Source organism: Mauremys reevesii, linkage group 6 (assembly GCF_016161935.1).
Source record: "Mauremys reevesii isolate NIE-2019 linkage group 6, ASM1616193v1, whole genome shotgun sequence".
Lineage (NCBI taxonomy): Eukaryota > Metazoa > Chordata > Testudines > Geoemydidae > Mauremys > Mauremys reevesii.
This window is the reverse complement of record NC_052628.1, coordinates 99415950-99437405: the sequence shown is the minus strand read 5'-3', so window position 1 is coordinate 99437405 and position 21456 is coordinate 99415950. Positions and strand designations below refer to the sequence as shown.

Here is a 21456-nt window from a genome sequence, read left to right as displayed (position 1 = left end):
AACTAACAATTTATCCCTCCCTTCCAGAAAAATCCTGGAAAGACACATAGGCTTTGCAGCGTGGTCTGAAGATCAGCAGTTTCCAGCTATAGCAAACTGAGACTGGAAATGCATTCCACAGTTCTACAAGTTCCCACACCCAGAGCACCCTGCCGCTAGCCCCTCTTCCCCATGTGCGTAATTAAACTTGGGGGTGGCAGCCTGAGCAGCTTGGACAATCTCAACTACCCTGGGAACACCAGTGGAGACAGGCAGTCTCTGTGGTGCTTGGGCCCCAAAACATTTCCTCCTCCCAAATCTTGTGTGACTAAAAACATGGAATCTCTTAAGCCAAATGTCAAAATGGACAACATAAGTTATTCCCTCTCATGTCAATTCACTTTGTTCCGCTGGAAATTGCTCTATTAGCTGGGGTGCCTCAGTGAATGAGCTATATTTGAGGGAAGATGTATGTCGAGGCTGGATTGTTAATATCCAGGATTTTGGACAGCCACAGGCCATGTCCCAGGCTCAAGCTTCAAATTATGTAGAGCGCTTTCATTTATAAAATATGTGCATTTTCAGTGACTATTTCAAATCGTCAGTGGTGGTCTCACCACCCTTGAACAGCATGCATCCTGTGGGGCTCTAGTTACTGTTGGCTCTATCCTGTAGTTGCTGAGCATTCTAGTCCCAATCCAGCTAAGCACATAAGCCATGACTTTAAACCTGGGAATGGTTTTGTTGAAGTCAAGGAGAGTGTTCAAGTAGATAAAGTTAAGCAAGTGCTTAAGTGCTTCACTGGGTTAGGACCAGAGCACTCGGCACTTTTCAGAATCAAGCCCTATGTTCTTTCTAACCTGTTCTCACCAAAGCATGACTGACATTCTTCCACCCACTGAGAAATAAAGATTCATAAAGGATTAACTTTCTGCTTCATATGTATCCAGTAATGGTTCAGTTCCACACCAGAGAAAATATTCTTTGTTCATTTAGGAGAAAGCCAAAGCAGCGAGAGGGTGAATGGGGAATGGATGCAAAGGGTGGGGAGTAGGAAGGAGGGACAGTCAAATCTCAGGGGTTATAACAAGACAAAGAGGTCAAGGGGAAGTGGAATGTGTTTATTAAGGGGAGAGAGGGGGGCCAAAGAAAACATATTAGTAAAACTACCAATAAGTAGTTTGAGCTATACTGTCAGATATGGATTTTCTTTCATTTTTCACTGCTGCAGCTCCCCAGTATGTGTCTATGTAAGTAATAATATTCAACGGTGGGTGTGCTGACTAGAGAGGCAGAGGTGCATCATTGGACTTGTGAGTGAGCGTTTCAACGCAGAACACAGGCTGACTCTAGAGCAAGGGAGCACTAGGAGAGACATGGCCTGGGCTGAAAGCAGCTCTTTCACTTAATTAATAAGGTTGGTTGGAAAGACACCTTACCTACCCCATGGAGCAGAAGCAGCTGGAGCCCTTGGGGGGACAAGGGAAGAGCTAAATCAGACATAAAATAATATTTTAATTTAACATTTAAAGTTAGTAAAAACAAAGGGCCTGATTTTACTCTTACCTAGGCCTGTGTAAAACTGGAGTATCTCTGGTGAATTCAATGGAGTTATGCCACTGTAAAACTGGTGCAAGACCCTAAATTTTGTATTGATACTATATTATAAAATATTAGACAACGTTCATGCATAGTGTAATTCTGGAATTACATCAGAGATGAATTTAACATGCAATTTTAAAATGGCATCTTTAGGGAGTTGCATAGTGGTAAAGAGGCTTTACAATCCTTATAGTCCTGATGGGTAAATTCCTAGTGGGATAATTACTGTATGTGGATTTGGAAGCCTCTACGGTCAAATCAGTTTTCATCCCAGGCAATTTATGGAGACAAATGGATCTCAAGCTATAGTAGTGTCCACACAGACTCTGACATGCATGGGGGATTTTACAGACCCATCAGCTCCTTTTGAGGTGATGAATTGTCCAAGATTTCGGTTGACTTTCTGAGGTGAATTATTAACTGCAGACTTCCTAGACATGATCTTGGTGGCTCTGGAGCTCCTCCTGTAAGGTGCTGTGCATCTTCATCTTCCGCCAACACCTTGCAAGATGATCCCCAGTTGTACAGATGAGATAATGGGCAGTTTTTGAAACAACGCAACAAAACTTTTTGGCACAAAAGAGGTATTTTCCCAAATGCATTGGAGGCCAGAGAGCTTCTTCGGAGGAACTGGGAAATGTGGGGAAAGCTTATCTCATTAAAAATGAACGACTTGGCCTCTCTGATGAATTTAGCATATGCAGAGACAAAGAGAAAATGTGCTTCCATTTTTGGAGTGGTTTGCTACTTTTTATTGGTTGAACAGTTGACAGATTTTTGATCTAATGAAGAGATCATGAAACCCCCACTGGGAAAATAAAAGCTGAGTTGCTATTTGAGGTCTCTTTACTTCTTTTATGATTTAGTAGTTACATTAAAACATCAGAACTTTGTGAGCATTTCATCAGTGAAGCGAAACATTTGTTGCTGGATATTCCATTCACATGATAGACACGGTAGGTTGATGGATAGATGGATTGATACACTAGCAACGCCATATGAAAAGTGCTTTTAACAGTCCTGGAAATACTCTAAATCCACATGGCAGTTTATGGATTTTAATTAGGGGCAATTGAAACAGTTCGAGCAAAATCATCCATCCAACCAAAACAAATTGAACTCTTCTTTTTTTTCCTCTCTCTCTTTCTTACCTCCACTCAGGCTTTTTAGGCCAGTTTCCTCCTCTGCTGCCATTTCAGATTTACAGCCAGATTAAGTCATTAGAAATATAGGCACAGGCCTAGGGCCCTGGCCCCTGAAGTTGCATGATGTTGTCACAATCTAAGCTTTCATTTATAAAAACATTTCCAATCCTTATGGTGGTGAAGATGAGTTGGAAAATGTAAGTCAGGTGTAACTGAGGCAATGTCGTCTGCCTGAGCATGCAGACAACCTAAAAAAATAGCTCTGAGAGGTTTGAAATTTCCATTTTAATGGGTCGTTAACTTTGAACCCCACAGCTCAGTCCCTTACTACCATTGCCCAAGAAGGATGGATTTTCTGTTACCATCCTGTCGTCGATCTACAGAAGTGTCAACAGGGACCACACAGACATCCCCTCCCCTCATCTGTTTGGTCGGGGGAGTTCTCCCTCCACTAAGATGGACCCAGGCCTCCTGAAAACAGAGAGAGGAGGCCCAGCCTGTGTAACATGTAGCAGTAGTGGGCCCCCATCAGACAGCCGTTGTATGGGTGGCCACTGCAATCCCCAAGAGGAGTGGGCCAAAATACAGGGCCAAGGCTCCACGTGCTGCTGTGTCTAGAGCCCCAGATTGCCTAAACCTGACCCATACACCACACCAACCCAAAGTCCCATTTAATGCAGAGACACATGCTGCTGCTTCCCTGCACTCTTGTCACTGTCATACAGCTCTCACGCCACTCCTCTCAAACACACCTATGGCCCCATGCACACCTCAATACACACACTTCCCCTGCTGCCCCAGCCCTCACGGTCGTGCTGTTGTACCAACCCTCATGCCATCACACTCACCTCCACCACCGGCTGCTCCCATGCTGCTCTTACAGTCACACTGTAGCTGCCATTGCATCTTAGTCCCTGCTGGGGCCAGCTTTCTGCGTGCTGGGCTTGCTGCACGGGTTGCCCTTCTCTCTCTTCTGCCAGCTGCCCTCTGTTTACATTTAGGGTGCCACCATGCCATACATTACGAGACTGTCCCAGAGCAACACGATGCACAACCCCATCGTTAAACAGAAGAGCAACAGTCAAGGGCTAGAACTTGTGACGGTCAAGTTTTGGCACATTTACCTCGCTCCCATGCAGAACTGATGTTGTCTCGCTTCTGTTGTTATCAATTATTTTGTGCACCTAAAACGGAGTTTATGAAAAATATGACTGATGTTAAAGAAATGGATCGTGTGTTGTTCTAAGCCTCCTGCACTGCTAAAGAGCCCGTATCCACCCTTTGGGGGCTTTGTCCTATGTTTGGTCCTTGGCAAGTGGTACTGTCTGCCTTGCAATATCAGGTGAACAGCTTGCTGCAGCTCCAGTTGCATTGTTGTTTATTGGTTCAGCTGGTTCTCAGATGTGCTGGCATGACTTTAATGCTGTTCATTCACTACTTTAAGTGATTTTTTTCAAAGCAACATCAACTATGAAATTTGAGCAACTCCTGCATAATATAGTAAAGGCCAAGAGCAGGTGGCCTGCATCACTCATACTCCAGCATCACATGCTGGCAGGCAGCTGTCCTACATCAGCCATTTGTATTTCTATACCAAGCATATTGTTCACAGTCTTCCCTTTGTGACTACCGTGTACTTTGCTTTGTGAACTATGGTGTCTCTTATGTACAGGAAAACCACTGATCAAGGCATCGAGAGCTACACTGATCAACACAATGTCCTCTGCTGTCACGGTTGACATTGGAAGCACAGTGAAAACAATCCAAGGTGCAAATGTTACCATTAGCTGCCAAGTTGCAGGTGAGAGACAGCTCGGTCCTTATAGCTAGCAGGTACCAAGTGTGTTTTTAGCTATAGATTTCCTCTGAAGATCCTTGGCATGTCAGTGTCTGTGCACAGGTGCCATTGTTTCAGATTTTTGGGTTTCGGGCAAAAAATGTCTTTGCTTTTATACTATGAGAGCATTAGAGTTGTCATCCCAGGTCAGATCAGTGGTCCATTTACCCAGATATTCTGTCTCCAATAGTTGTCAACAACAACTACTTCAGATGAAAGTGTAAAATCCCCGTAATGGAGAATTGGTGGGCATTCTGGAACTATTCAATATTTTCATTAATGACGTGGATAATGGAGTGGAGAGTATGCTTATAAAATTTGCAGATGACACCATGCTGAGAAGGGTTGCTAGCACTTTGGGGGATGTTTTAGGTAAGATACTAGGTAAAACTGTCTAACTATAAGGATAGCTGATCGCTGGAATAGACTTCTAAGGGAGAGGTGAAATCCCCATCGCTGGAGGTTTTTAAGAACAGTTTAGACAAACACCTGTCAGGGATGGTCTAGATTTACAGGAGGCTGGAACAGATGTTCTTCTGAGATCTTTTCCAGCCCTGCATTTCTGTGATTCTATGCCAATTTGGGAATTTTACTCGACAGGCAGGTAGTGGCTGGCTTCTATCCTGAAGCATGAGAGCTGATATTCCTTACACATTTTTAATTCTACCTTGTGTATAAGTGACCTCTTCTATTTTTTTTTCATTTACATATATAAATGCATGGGTTCCCTGTTGAATTTGTCATTGATTTTAATTATACACTGCAGTTATTCTTCTATATATCCTTGTATAGAAAAATACATGTCCAGAGTAGCAAAGTATGCAAATATGCACATAATTTTATGTTTCATAAGGCATGCCGAGTGCTGTCTCTACTTCATAATAGATGATAATAGTGCAATGGGTATTCAGTAAATTGGGGAGAGATAGGACAGTTAAAGGCCCCATTTCTTATGGAAACAGAGAAAACAGGACAATTATGGAATGTGTCATTGAAGGAATAAGTAGAAGAGAAACAGCCAATAAGACACTGGAATAATTGTTTAAAGAGGGGACTGTTCGATATCAGATACAATAGGCCAGATTCTTTGGACACACTGAGCTGCTCAAAACTACTCTAAATTATGCTGGCAAGGTAGGTGAGGTAATATATTTTATTGAATCAACTTTTGTTGGTGAGAGAGACAAGCTTTTGAGATACAAATTGTTCTTTCTCAGGTCTGGGAATAGTACTCAGAGGGTATGTCTACATTGCAATTAGACAACTGTGGCTGGCCTGTGCCAGCTGACTTGGGGTTGCGGGGCTCAGGCTAAGGGGCTGTTGAATTGTGGCATAGACTTTTGGGCTCAGGCTGTAGCCCGGGCTCTGGGACCCTGGGCATCACATGGTTCTAGAGCCCAGGCTCTAGTCCGAGCCCGAACATCTACACCGCAATTAAACAGCCCTTAGCCGGAGCTCTGCAAACCTGAGTCAACTGGCATGGGCCAGCCACAGGTTTTTAATTGCAGTGTAGACACACCCAGGCTGTCACAGCTAAATACAAACAGATAGTTTAACATAAGTAGTTAGCATATATTATAAGGGACCATTCATGGTGAAGTGGCCTGTTAACACCCTTGTAATCAAGAAGACAAAAATGGTGATTTAGTGGGTTAGCTTGTTGTAATAAGCCATAAACCCAGTATCTTTATTAAGACCATGATTTTTGTGTCTAGCAAAGTTATGAATTTAAGCTCTCAGGCTCATCTTTTTAAAGCGTTGTGCAGGTTTCCTTTGAGGATGGGGACAGATAGGTCAGATATAGAGCGATCACTAAATGATGCTGACAGTAACAGCCCCCTAAGAAATAGTCTGTCATCCAGGCATCACTGGAGCACAGGGTGCTTTGGCCATACCCCCTCCAGTCTGCAATATGCTCCCTACACCAGGGAGACCAGAAGTGGGTGGCACAGAGGTGGTATAACCATGCTGGGACTTCTTTGTGTAAGGGATACCTGAAAATTATTCACAGTGCAGAGCAGCTGGAATGGGGGTGGAGGATCTGATCCACTAACACAAAATCCAGTTTTCCAACCTACACCAAAGTTGGTAGGAAATGTTTATTTTGTGGCCATGGAAGATAAGTACCAAGTTTGTTTGTTTCCTTCCTTTTTGACTAAATTGGAGAAGGAGGGAAATCTGCCTTCTTTGACAGGAGATTTGTTTCAACCTTAGCTATGGAGAAACAGCATGTCTCTCCACAAGACAGTCTGTGTGAATTTTCCTTCTTCCACCCCACCTTCCAGTCCCCTCCCCAAAATTCCTGACTGTGACGAGTGCATGACGCATCTTTACATTGCGTAGTCTCTCTTTAAATTAACAAGGTACATGTGGTACTGGTCAGCGGGGACAAAGACAGTCCAAATGGCATGTGGAGTACAACACTCGGATGGGATCCCTGCTAATTAATTACTGTCTCTGGGATTAATGAAAGAAAATTACAGTATTACTCTTCCTGGCAGCTCAGGGAGGATTAAACTCAGTAATTCTGCAGCATTCTCATGTCAAAGTCCCTTGCAATCAGACTGATCCCCAGTGCCTTCTAAGGAAGATTTTGTTAACTTTCCCAAAGCACCTTCATGGCCACCAGCATTGATGGAATATAAAAGAGAGCAGATTAAATATGGACATGTAGATTTCCCTTTTTTGGATGCCGGGCTGTTTGCAGCAGCACCTGGGAAATGCCGTTGATTCAGACGGTGAATACTGTTAAGGAACTGTGGCCAAATTCACCCTTAGTTTACACTGGATTCCAGCAGCATAAACCAAAGGACAAATCTACCCTGGTGGAGATGCTGCCAGGGAGGAGGATGTGGCAGTGCAAAGTTGCCACTGTATCTTTTACTTCTGAGGACACATTTCCTGTTTGATCACTGTGGAGAACTTTCCAGCACAGCTGATCATGGAGACTCAAGGCCACAAACACTCTTCAGCATGGAATACCGAGGAGATGATGGATCTTATTGTTGTGTGGGGAGAAGAGTCTGTTAGGCAGAGCTCCGATCCAGCAGAAGAAACGCTGACATATCATGCGGGGCATAGGGGAGGAGGGCTACAACAGGGACACACAGCAGTGCCATGTGAAAATAAAGGAGCTTTGGGAAGCGTACCAGAAGACAAGGGAGGCAAACAGTCATTCTGGTTCTGCCCCACGGACATGCCGCTTTTATGAGAAGCTGCATGTGATTCTCGGCGACGACCCCGCCACTACTCCAAAACACTCCATGGATACCTCCCAGGAACCCCAGGCGACCTTGAACAATTCCACTCAGCTACATGCACTGTGGGATATATACCCACAGTTCAGTGCTCCATGCGTCAATGCAAGCCCTGCTAGTGAGGCTGCACCAACACAATGAGCACAGTGGAGACACACAAGATGGACTTGCTTAAATTGGGGGCTTAATGTCAACTGACATAAAATCGATTTAACTTTGTAGTATAGACATGGCCATAGAAACAAAGTGATTTCTGTCTGCTGTCTTGTCTATAGTGGGAAAAGGCACCGCCTTAGAAAACATGTCAGCAAACTAGCATGACATGAAATACAATTTTGCCTTTACTGTAGCCAAGGATTATGTTATCTGATTGTGGTTTAACACAACTGCCCTTGTCCACTCTAAGGAGAAAATCATGTGTGACATTGTGTTGGTTAGAAAAGTATTATAACCCAATGAATTTTCCCAGTGTAGACAAAGTTGATGGCAGAATGTAATGTCACAGTTCACCAGGTGTCATGAGCAGCTCTCCAGAACATCTTGTTCAACGTGCTGGAGGCAAAGGAATGGTTGGAAAGTGCTACTAAATTCATATAGAGTACTTGATCCTGCAGCCTGTTATAGACATCGAGGGAAAGGAAGCAGAAGATTGGCGGTAAGAGGAGAGAATTAGAGGTCAAGGTGATGTTTACAGAGCCAATGTCGGGAATCTCTAGAAGCAGAAACTTCCCAGAGTTTGTGAAACCTGATTTCTTTTCTCTATGAATCTCAGGGGTGCACCAAACCCAGTAGCACAACAACTGGAGAATTGCTCCAAAAAGCCTCGGAGCCATTTTCTCCTTTCAACTGAAAGCCCAATTCACCTCGTCCTTAGAAGCTTTGTGCAGATGGCACTGCTCTGAATTGTCCGTGAAGGAGGGCTTCTAGGGTCGCAACTTGCAGCTCTGGCTCAGGCAGAGAAATACTTTTAATAAAAGTCTGCAGGGCAGCAGAAAAGAAATATTAGCTGCAAGGCTTAATTATGACATTTGCTATAGCTGCTGCAGCCAGGAGACAAAAATAGAGACTGGTTGCTGACAGATGCTGATAAGCCTGGTTTCTTCAAAAATAAGAGATAATGAAAGGGACCATTACTAGAGCCTGGGGAACTGTTTTTATATAGCTCTTTAATTTCTTTTAGGGGGCATAAATGCTGACAAATTCTGTGGTCTGAAATGAATTATAGATGCTTTTAAAAGTAGTTAAAAATTATAGTAGTTTTAAAAAGAGGCGAACTTCCTGCTTGATATACCTTGACTGAGTTACACCAAGGATGAGTGTGGCCCAAGGCATGTGCAGCTGTGGGACCCTGTTCTGCTCTCATTTCACCAGGACTCTGCTGTGGGTTTGCCCCACTGGGACTATACGTCATACTGGAGAAACATATTTTAACAAATGGGACTTTGCACCTAGTCTAGAGAGGCCAGGGCGTGTTTAAAGACTTGGTAGGTGATGGTGGCCAACCCCAGGATCCCCCTGGTACTGAGGCTAAGAGCTTATCTACACTTGAAGTGCTACCTTACAACAGGAGAACTCATCAGTGTAGGTAATCTGTCTCCCTGACAGGGTAGCTATGTTGACAAAGAATTCTTCTTCTTGTCCCTATGGGTGCTCCACTGTAGGTGTATGTGCATTCCTGTGCTTCTGATTGGAGATCTTTGGTAGCAGTGTCCGTTTGGCCCACACGTGATCTCTCCCCTCTTCATGCTCTGCCTTGAGGCTAATTAGCACTGCGCTGGTGAACCACCCTCAGTTCCTTCTCAACCGCCCCTGGCTAGACATGGAGCAATTAGCAGTCTACTCACAGATGCATTACTTCTTTAGAAATTCATTCCTAGCTTGTTTTAGTGTTTTTCTTCTTAATTTCAGGGGGGTTCCTTTGGTTTTTTCTCTGAAACAAAGCTGCTCCTCATGGAGGGAGCTCTTCAGCCTGCAACTGTCCCAGGCCCAGAGACTCCCAGGCAACATAAGTCTTCTCCTCAGCCTTCTACCTCCAAGACAGGTGAACCAAGAAAGAAATCCTTGGGCTCCCCACGTAAGATTAAAAAGAAAGCTTCGAGCCCTCATAGTGAGCACCAAACCAACGAGAGGAGATCTCCAGCATGTTCGGTCTCTTCAGTACCGACAGCACTGAAGGCGTCTAAGCATGTTACCCATGGATCGTGTGGGTCCAGTGAAACAGATACCACTTGTATGCCAAAAGACACTATGGGGACAGGCACCAAAGCAGCAGTACCACCGGTCAGGGACTGAAGTGGAGACCATACCACTTTCGGGCAGGTGGCATTGATACAGACATTCTCAGTACCGACAGCTGCGAGACAACCATCATTGGACTGCTCCATGTGGACAAGATTGCTGGTTCTCTCAGTACTGCTGACTCAATGCCAGCAACCACTGATGGTACCAACTACTGCAGCACCACAGGAATTTAGTTTCTCTAAGGACCTCACATTGTCTGAGGTACCAGTGTCTCCTCTAATTGGTACTGGATCCCTGGTACTGTGCACATCGCGAGCCCAGGAATCACCACTGGCACCACGTCTTGCATCTCCACTCTCCATATCAGCTTCATTGTTTTCCAGTGGAGCATCAGATAGTGACCAGGAGAAGGTCCTCTCCCGCCACTCTCATCATCCTTCCTCCCAGTATCAACATGGGCCTGTTCAGTCAGACCCTCGGTATGGACAACCCTTGTAGTATGACCAAGCATGGGCTCAACCACCCATGCCTTTTCCACACCTCAACAACCTCACGACTCAGGGCAAAAGGTTGGGTTTTTTGCAGACTCTTTCTTTTCCTTGTATTTTATGTTCTTCATTCCTCCGACTCTTCCCTAAGTTTCTTCCTTCTGTGTTTCATTCAAACACAAGAGTTTTCTTTTGGGCTCCTGGCTTTCTCTTTAAGCCTTGGTTGCTCATTATCACCTGCATCAGACTACAACACTGTCCATAAAACTATCACTATTTCAGAACATCCCAGCACTGGTAACTAGTTTTTGTTGTAAGATCTCCAAAGTGCTCTGCTGACTTTAACAGAATATGCACATCATATAGCTAAAGGAGCAGCGGAATTAGCACACTGCTTGTCACTTATACCAGTCAGCCTTTTGCGTGAGGGATAAACTAAGTCCAGTGAAAGGTAGAGGAATAAAGTTGTTGATGTCTGCTATTGAAGAAGAATGGAGAAAAGGGAAGTCTTCAGGGGGCATAAATACTATTAGCAAGTATTGGCTTGCCGGGGTACACACCATCATTCAATGTCCAATCGGCTCAACAAAAGAAAAGTTGACAAAGACAAAAGAATCTTACTTCCAAAGGGGAATTTAAATGGCTTAGGGCCAGATATTCACCTGGTGTAAAGTGATGTAGTTCCATTGAAACCAAACTAGTGATGCCAACTTTCACCAGCTGAGGATCTGACCCTGAAGACTGCTCTTTCCTTCACATTTATGAAAAGTATTGTATTATGACTTCACGCCGGAGACTTGGTTTCAGTTCCCTTCTCTCAGCCATTCATTTTCTATTATTATTTTTTTAAACTGCATTCTCTCCTATATTGGACACTATTATTTAGGCTACTTTTCCTCTGGACAACAACTGCATGACAAAACAGAGAGCTAGGGCTGACTGAAATGCTCTTGCTCCCCCTTGTGGTGAGGGTTTGGAAGAGTGGCTTTGCACACGTTTGCACCTGCATCTTTATATTTCAGTTTTAGAAGTGTTTGCCAGCTTGCTATGACCTTGGTTTCATTACCTGTTTCTGTAGTATAAACCTGTGTCAGCCACTCATGTAAGAAGGATACACAAAAACAAAGTTGCTGCTCATTGAGATCTACATTTCTTCTCATCCTCCCCCATCCAGTTTGCTCTGTGCTACTATAACATTTGGTTGCCATACATTTATGTTTAGCTTGGAAGCTTTAGATTAAAGAAGAAAGTAAGAGTGACCTTTCTGTACAGGCGGTCAGAGAAGGCGTTTATAGATGTTCTGGACTCTTTGGATGTACAAAGTTATCTGTTCTGTAGCAAAGGTAGCTGCAGATTGTACAGTGGCGTTACAGACTAGATCCTGAAATCCTTGGTGGTACTTATTGAAGCAAAACTCTCTTTGACGTGAATGAGAGTTTTACCAGAGTAAGAGCTGGGTAAGTCTTTCAGGATTTGGCCCATCTGAACAGCTATGCAGTCATCTGCAAAGAAGTTAATTAATGTAACACAGTGTTGGCAACTGTTGTGATCACAAGTATTGCCATATCTGATGTTTTTGTTAAAGCCCCAGCTCCAGAGGTCATGTGATTATGGAAGATCTCAGCTTTCATTAACAAAAAAAGGCAAATTTCTAGCCTCACAGTTGCAGATAAAAGTCTGAAAATGTGACCACGTGCACCCAAAAGGCTCAGAAAACAAAGAGAAAGAGCTCCAAACATTTTTTAAAATCTTTTTAAAAGCCTGGCTCATGATTTTTGAATGATTGGAGTTGGCAGTGCTGGTAACATGAAGATGTGATTCACTGTAAGCAGCCTGAAGTAGTGCAGCTACTGTATTAGACTTGAAAGCAGAAATGCCTATTATAGAATGGATTGTGCCTAAATTGGCGTGGCACTGAAGGCAAGGGCCACATGCTGGCAAAGTCAGCTGGTGGTGCAGGGGGGGATGGGAAACAGGCAGAGCATCCTGATGCTGCAGCAGTGGACAAGCTGTTCTCTTTCAAGCTCTGGCTGCTCAGCACTGTATGGTGCTTACTGGCCCCATGGAACATTGAGAATAAGTTAGTCATTGAGACTTCACGCAGGGCCTGCCTACTCCCTAGAGATGTGTTCATTCTCTGTGTCGGGTCCTTGTCTTTCTGCTGTGACTGACAACAAAATTCCCAATTGTCTGATGGTTTTCATGATGTGGGCACATTACCACAAGGATTGTATTGAGACCACCAGTTCCTTCCGCCTAGGCTACTGATCGGCTGTCCGATGGCAAGGAATTACCTGCGCTGGGATGGCTTTGAACCACTGATTTAGAGGCAAAAGTCTCTATCCTCTGAGCCACCCAGTGAAGACAGAGTATCCCTGTTATGTGAAAGAGTACAGAGATCAGAGGTGGAGACTGTCTGTTTTACAAACTGGGATAACTGTCAGGCAGACTTCAAACCCTGTTTAAAGTTTTGTACCCTGTCCTTGCCAGTTTACTTGGAGTGAAGTGGAAGGTAGGGTCACACTTTAATAGTCAATTGCAGCAGGTCTGGGGGATTTCAAAAGGCTACTTTGTATCTTAATACTCTCAAAAAATAACTGACCTCTTCTAGTCTAATAGACTTCTTACCATAGAATGTACAGCACCCTCCCAACTGCCTCAAACCATTCGTTTGTTGGGAAGATCTACCTTTCTGAACAGATAGTCACAGATAAACATAAACTTCAAATTCCTGTTGGGGTAACAGCCCCAAGGAAGAGTCTCCTCCGCCTATATCAAAGGGTTAGACCTGTGGTTCACGAAATGTCATCTATCGACCACTCGTGGTCTGTGGAGCACTCGCTAGTGGGCCACCAACAGCTGGCTCATCGCAGGGTACTGTCTCCTGCTCCATGTTCTCAGCTTCTAAATCATCTTAAAAGATGGTAAAAATACAATATGTTCCTAAATATTACTTTGCTCTGTAAGCGATTGCCACAAGGATTTTATATGATCGTGATGGCGAGGGTGGCCCGCAAGACCGTTGCCATTTTCACGTGCGCTTCGCACTGTGGAATAAGTGTGAGAACCTTGGGATTAGACAACAAATTGGAAGTTGAAGGAGTTATTGAAATTTGAACCAGAGGTGTGGAAATCTGAAAAATTCTCTAGCCAGGCGTAGCTCCACTAAATCAACTGCTTATCCTGATGTATCTCTTCCCTGTTTATCTGCACTGTATTGTAAAATACAGAACATTCTTCAGTGATATTACATAGAGACCAGTCAATGAAGGTGAGACAGTCCTACGCAGGTGGTGGTACCTCCATCCTTGTGCTGCAGAGGGGGATGTTCTGTTCCTTGTATGCTGCCCCTGTGTTAGATCATGACATAGGAAGAAGCCATAGAAAAGGGTGTCCTTTCCCTCTTCTATATTGGACTGAAAATCTCATAAGAACAGGCTTTCTCTTAGGATTTCCAGTGGTGCTGCCTGCTTATAGTCAGAACACAAATCCTACTATAAAAGCATCCCTCCGAAAAGTGTGGCCCTTCTGTTTCCAAGCCAGAGTGGATCCAGGAAATCCAAGGCATTTATTTTATCTTAATATATATTTGAATGTATTGAAAGAGTTGACCAAACTCTTTTGAACCTCAAAAAGCCTTGGGCTGGAGTCTAGTTAAAGGCTTGTTTTGATTATTATTTTATCCCAACTGTTTTGTCTGTCCCTAGTAGTAAAACCTTCATCCAGCTCCTATTCTTTTTAATGCCTTTCCAGGTGTACCTGAAGCAGAAGTTACTTGGTTGAGGAATAGGATCAAGCTGCCCCCTGCCTATCATCTACGTGATGGCTCCTTGCTGATTGCGAACGTAACTTTGTCTGATCAGGGGTTATACTCCTGCAGGGCAGCCAATCTTCGTGGGGAGGTGACTGAAAGCACACAGCTGCTGATTCTTGGTAAGCGACAGGAATGCATGTGGCCTTTGGAAGGGCTATTTGTTCATGACATTCCCCACGTGTCACTGTAATAATGAAACCTAGGCACCAAACAGATCTCTCTCTTTGGAGCTAGTCAGAGGACATAACAGACGAGAGAGTGATATAAACAGCCTTGTATTCCAGTGGGGAAAAAAAACCTCTAATTGTGTTAGCAGCCTACATAAGCAGGAGCAAGGCTGTCTTCATTTGTGGAGAAGGCAGAAGATATTGGAATTGGGGGGAAGGGTGCGTGCGTTAGAAGGGGAAAAAAAGTATAAGCTAAAAAAAAACTTTAATATGTCATTTTCACACATTCAGATTTTATGGCTAATAAAAGAACCATTCCCCTCCTTTGACCATTCCCCAAAATGGCACCTGTGAAATGAAGGAAATACTCTGTGTAATGCTCCATCTCCGAGAAGCAGACCTCCCCCTGGTAAAACACTGAGTGACACTGAGCAATTTCACACCTCACTAACAGATGCATAAACCCTGTGCACTTTTACAAAACAGTAACTCAGTTCATTGAAGGGTGAAGTTTACTTTGTCTTGGGTTTCATGGTAGCAGGCTGAATGTCTAGCTAGGTGATTTAGAAAGATATTGTCAGGCCCAAAGCATGGATGGAAGTGTTACCCACGACTAATTTATTGTGCTTGCTGATGGATTTTCCTCCCTAATAACACATCTGTGTCATTTCCTGCTGTCTGAGAGATGAAAGATCCGGCAGGACTATGTAAACGGCTACTGTACGTTGGGTAATGAAGTGTGCACGTTTTGTAACCCTGTACATATTATTGCAGCAACACCATTAAAAAGCGTCCATTACAGAACTCTCTTTTCAGGGCTTGGTATATAGCCTGTTTTAAATCTCCACTACTCAACCTTGCAGGGTGAACCTAGGCCCTGCAGAATCTGCTGCCTCAGTGGCTCCAGTTCTTGGGGCAGATTTGAAAGTGAAAGTTCTCGCAGTCTTATGGACAGCGCTGAAGCCTCTGTTTGATGTTCACCTGGGCAGGGCTGGCTCCAGACACCAGCATACGAAGCAGGTGCTTGGGGCGGCCAGTGGGAAGGACCTGCTGCCAAATTGCCACCAAGAAGTGAAGCAGCGCAGTAGAGCTCCACTGATCACAGCTTTTTTTTTTTTTCTTCGCCACTTAGGGTGGCAAAAAAGCCTGAGCCGGCCCTGAACATGGGTCCCCTGTGACTTCAAATCAGCCCTAGAAACTTGATCTAAAAATTATCTGCCTAGATTAAAAAAAAAACAAAAAAAACCCTGAGTTTCATCTTACAGATCATAATTCTCACATGGCTTCAGACCCTTTTCCTGCTCACGAAAAATGTCTTCTTTTTTAAAGATACAATGTTACTGTTGTTTCTCCAGGCAGCTTATACCCATTTGTAGGCAAATCACTTTCACAATCATTTTAATAAAAATAAATAGTACGAAACACCTGAGCCACATACATATCATAATGAGCACATGTGGCAGTAGCAACCCCAGCTCAACATGCAGCGCCGTTTAACTGAATGGGAAGGTGCCACCGTTCACTTACATCAAGTTTACTGTTTGCAGTGTTGTAGTAGCCATGTTGGTCCCAGGATATTAGAGAGACAAGCTGAGTGAGGTAGTATCTTTCATTGAACTAGGTCTTGACCTGTGTAAGCTCGAAAGCTTGTCTCTCTCACCAGCAGAAGTTGGTCCAGTAAAAGAGATCACCTCACCCCCCTTCTCTGTCCTGTATCACATTTACCGTCATTTAAATGACAGTGGGGGGGAAACAGGAAACAAAATACAAAAATTGAATCATTGTCATCATCAGAATTAATAATGGGCCGAATCCTACAGTCTTTAGGGACTGATCCTGTGAAAAGCGATCCTTACGCAGACAGTTACTCCTGCACAGAGTCCTGTTGACTTCAGTAGTACACAAGAGTAACTGTATTCCCGGTAATAACTCTCTGTCGCTTTGGCCTCTTAGGCATTTGGAGTTTTGCCTGAGTAGCTTTCAGGATTTGGCTCAGTGCTAAAGCAATCCTGAATTATGACCTTATCCAAAGTCCTCTGAAGTCAATAAAGAGGCTCCCATTGGCTTCAGTGGACATTGGATCCGACCATTAGTATTGTCACTGTGATTTGAGGCTTCTCTATGTGGCAAGTTTCTGGGTGGCAAGCCAAGGTGTGACTCTACATTGTACCAGCTTGCTACTCGATAACGTCCCATGTGGACACAGTTACAGAGCAGTGACTATCCCCGTGTGTGGCTTGGCATACTTCAAGCAGTAGTATGTTATGACTAGATACTGTATTGGCTGTGCTGTGTGAATTTACCATCTGTTATGAGCTACTGTATCTGTTACTGAACAAAATGTGCTGCAGTGCCTGGCTAGTCACAAAAAGGATGCTGTAATAGCCTTAATGCAAATGTTCTTAGCATTTGCGGGCTTGTGCCTGACCCTGAATTATTATTTTAACCTCTTCCCTGCCTCCTCACGTACCTGATACATCAGGCAAAGCACACCTCTGATGCTGTCCAATGTTACCTAGTATGTCCCCTTTGGAATGCTGATGTTCCAGCACAGCAAATAATGTGACAGCTGGTTTAAAGCTTCCTCAATATCTTATCCGCTATGGTCTCCTTTGTCATCTCAGTCTCTCAATCTGTTTCCAGATCCCCCACAAACCCTCCTTCAATTAGAAGATTTGACAACAATGCTTTTAATCACGGGGCCAGATATTCCCTCAGTGCTGACCTCTCCTTCAGGAACAAGGATGGTGCTAAATCCTGGAAGTTCTGTCCTCATCGGTAAGTTGATTTCTAAAGTATGAGAAATAGGCTGAACATGCAAAATTCAGATCCAGATGTTCATCCAGATCAGGGGCATTGGTGGGTGGTGGGGAAGGTGGAGGGACTGGGTCAGCCTATTATAAATGGGGGCCATTTGCAAATTCTTGCTCTGGATTCAGGGACTCGAGTTCAAATTTTAAATACCACCATAGTGTGGGGTTTATTATTGTTATTCCCAAAAGCTTCAGACAGGATCAGGGCTCCTTTGTTCTGGACACTGTACATATACAAAGAAAGAGCCACAACAAGTGGATGTAACAAACAGAGGGATGGAGGAGTCAGGATGAGGTTAAAGGTACTCTAGATTGTGCTTCTCTCTCTTTTTCCTCTCCACATAACTACTGGTCTCTATTTTTCAAAGTCATCCATTCCTGTTGTTCTTTCTGCAGGGCTTCTCCCAGAGCTTTGTCCATCTCTCCACATTTATTTTTGTCTTGTAAACTGTTTGTTCCATTGTGGTATTTGTTTTAATCTTCTTTGTACCACATCTACAGCACCCAAAGTGTGCTCAGAGATTTACAAGCAAATAATTCTGAATGAAATAATCTTCTTCCATTATTTCATTCTTCTCCATCTTCTATTTAGTTTCTGTTTTGTCTTTCTTTTCTCTGTCCTCCAACCCCTATTGTATACTGTAGGATGTTTTCAGGTCTATGGGCACAGTCTGTTTACAAAAAGATTCTCATTCTTTTGTTGTTGTTATTTCTAAGCTCCCTTTCTTCCAATGTCTTGGAGGTTATATTTAATATGAGGCTCAGTTAAACAACCAGCTTTTCAGGCAGCCTTATCATGTATATGACTCTCAGTGAAATCATAGAGTAGTTCAGTACTGATTTTTAGCCTTGCAGAAGCAGGATTGTAAATCTTTAGCAGAGGATCTGTACCTTGTCTCAGTGCTGATAAGAATGATTGTATTCCTCTCCACAGGCCTCCTACCAGCTCTTTGCTTACATTCAGTAGCAAATATTTCTATAATGGGAGCTTGTATTTACATTTTTATTTGTTTGGGATTTATTTTTTCCCCAATGCTGACATCTGTGTCCATCTGTAATTGTTGCTTAGCAAGCTGCTCCGGATTGCATTTGTGCTTCCACCAAGCCTGCAGTCAAGGAGCTCTTTGGGGGGGGGGAAATATCTGAAGGTATTTGGTAGCATTCAATAAATCATTTCAGGTGTGGTTTTTATTGCACTCTCAGTCCTAGGACTTAGTCACACTTGGGTTTCATCCGTTTCATCACAGGTTTTCAAAGCAAAATCTTTAGAAGTTTTTTGTTGAGATTTGAAAGAGGTCATAAAATAGGTTTTGCATCTGTTTGTACATAATAACCTTTACTTCAGTCTCGTGGGGCCATATCATCCCCTAACCTGCTGCGCCTGCTTAGGGGACAGGAAACTCCAGGAGTTCCCAATATCAAGCCAAATTTATTCTTGATGTACTTCTATTTATTCCATGGAGATACACATTGCTGAAGCTGACCTGATATTATAAAAATCTAAGGAAAGTTTTTGATAGATATTCTAATAAGAGATGAGCTGGGACTGAAATATCCGGTCTGCTAGAATTCATACAGATACAACCAAAATGTCCATACGTAAGTGGATGACACAGCATGGCTTAGCCAAAACATATGCGCAAAGCATTCGATACACATAAAAATTATCCAAACAATTATTGTCCTACCTGCATTCAGCTACAGATAGACCACTTACTTCTGCAAAAAGAATTGGCCCTCAGCCATTCTTTTAACTGACACTAGATTACTTTTTAAGATTTTGTCAGCGTGGACTGGGATAAAAGACTCCCTCCCCTTTGTCTCCCAAATTCTGTTTCTCTGCAACTATCTAATAGCCATTCTGTCTCCATAACCCCTCTCCACAGCTACCCCATCTGGCTGTTTCCTCTAGTCCTTCCTATTGTGTTATCCAAAAGTTCCATTTTAAAGCCTGCTAAGCATTGAGCCAGTTTCTACCAGGGATAGGCAACCTATGGCACGTGTGCCGAAGGCGGCACGCGAGCTGATTTTCAGTGGCACTTACACTGCCCGGGTCCTGGCCACTGGTCCGGGAGGCTCTACATTTTAATTTAATTTTAAATGAAGCTTCTTAAACATTTAAAAAACCTTATTTACTTTACATACAACAATAGTTTAGTTATATATTGTAGACTTATAGAAAGAGACCTTCTAAAAACGTTAAAATATATTACTGGCACGCAAAACCTTAAATTAGAGTGAATAAATAAAGACTCAGCACATCACTTCTGAAAGGTTGCCGACCCCTGTTCTACACACAGATCTCACATGCTCTGGATGGTGATATTCTAATTTAATTCTAAAAAACCTGATGGTGGGAGGGTGTGGTGAGTGAAGAGGATGCTGTTGGGAATTGCAAGGAAACAGGATGCTGGGAGTCAAGTGATTGGGAGATAAGATGTAAGTGGAGAATTCTCTTGGGGAAGAGTTGGGTATCCTGGGAGCAGAAGTATCCAGTGAGGAGAGGGAATTAAGAGACAAGGGAAAGAAGATAACTTTGAAACCCTTGGATAAATTCCGATAAGTAACCAGACTTCTCAGGATTTACGAGAAATGAGAATCTGAATTGGTGAGGTTTGTCTGCTACCTCATTAAACACAACTTCCTTAATAAGAAGAGGAAAAAATGTGCAGCATGAGAAGATGAGGAGGTTAAATTTGCACATTGAGAAGAAGAATGTACTACTTAATTGAGTGAGAATTAAAAGCAGAAGGATATGGCTTGCAGCCTGTCATTTATGCTGAATACGTTCTTCTAGTGTGTCTGCCCCAATATATTTTCAATGACTACATGGATCCATTTGCCATCCTGTCTCAACCCCTGTGGACCTCCCTTGTGGTAAAGCTCTGAGTCTTGGGGCCACAACATGGGTGCCAAGTTTTGGGGGCTGCTTTTCACCAGGTGAAAGATGTCCTTCAGTAGCACACTTCCCAACTGTGTCGTTTTGGCTGCAGGAGCAGAGAGGGAGTTCTTTTTGGGCTTCATCCTTTGCCCATTGGAGTCAGTGGCAAAACTCCAATTGTCTTCCAAGGTGGAGGAGCAGAACCTTAAACAATGTCCTTTTTAGAGGTCACAGAAGCAAACCACTGTTAAAGGTGAAGGGAGAGTTGTCTCCATAGCCGTGCTCACCAGCTGTCTAGTTAGCACACGTGGTTATCTTTCTCAGGTAGTGACTTGAGGGTACCATTGCTCCTTATCAAATCATTAGTAAGATGCATCCAGCTATGCAGCCATTCTCCCCGCAACCCTTTTCTGATGACCCTATAGCAGGCTCTGCTCAGCTATCTACCAAACACAGCTCCTACTATTAAGGACAAGATTTTCTCATAGTAGAACCTGCAGCACCTCTCAGTTTGGGAACTTACCCAATTTTTATATTAATTGAAATTGGCAATGAGTGATGAGCCATGTATTACGTATGCCAATAATTTCTGATTTACTTAACTTGTGGTATGTGCAAAATAAGATTTCATGTCACAGGTCCAGTTCTTTGCTTTATATTTCCATAAGCGCTTTAAAGTGACACAAACTTAGCATATTTTGATCATGGAAAACCAATAGAAAGTTTAACATGTATTTTTATATCTGGGAAACAGTAGTAAATTTCTGCAATTACACTTATTTCCTTTGAAAGCTTTCAGATTAGTCCTTATTCTTACAAGATTTTCTGTCAGGAGTACAAAAATATTTTTATTTTGGACACAGTTCTTCAAAAGTTGACCACAAGATTACTATGAAGGAGATAAGTATGCGAAAAGAGAAGCTGTTACTGTTAACTCTCTCATGCTGGGATTTTATAACCATATTTATGGCCACTTGGCACTGTCCTAAGCCTCTATCAAAATGCAGAATTATTTTTCCGCATTAAAAGGACTATTTAAGATTAATAATATACTTCAACTAGAATTTCTTTACCTACACTCCCAATAAAAACTCATGCAAATTAAAATAATTTTAATAACTAAGGGCCTCATGCCAGATACATTTGCTATCAAACATAGTGCTTACTTCAACGAGTAGTCACTTTTACTTCCCTGGGACCTATTCATGGTAGTAAGCACTATTAGTGGAGTT

General features: G+C 43.1%; 1 protein-coding gene and 1 long non-coding RNA gene across 6 annotated transcripts in view; one reads left to right on the top strand and one right to left on the bottom strand.

The window, feature by feature from the left end:
- ADAMTSL1 (ADAMTS like 1) overlaps nt 1-21456 on the top strand; it is a 649946-nt gene that overhangs the window by 592596 nt on the left and 35894 nt on the right. For 4 of the 5 annotated variants that reach the window (XM_039544630.1, XM_039544629.1, XM_039544628.1 and 1 more), the window contains 3 exons: nt 4399-4527; nt 14303-14482; nt 17174-17308. In XM_039544630.1, coding sequence (XP_039400564.1) covers nt 4399-4527; nt 14303-14482; nt 17174-17308 — 444 coding nt within the window. The remainder of the gene's footprint in view (nt 1-4398; nt 4528-14302; nt 14483-17173; nt 17309-21456) is intronic. The other variant, XM_039544631.1, reaches the window with a different exon arrangement.
- LOC120408090 overlaps nt 1-21456 on the bottom strand; it is a 41627-nt gene that overhangs the window by 2539 nt on the left and 17632 nt on the right. The window lies entirely within an intron of this gene.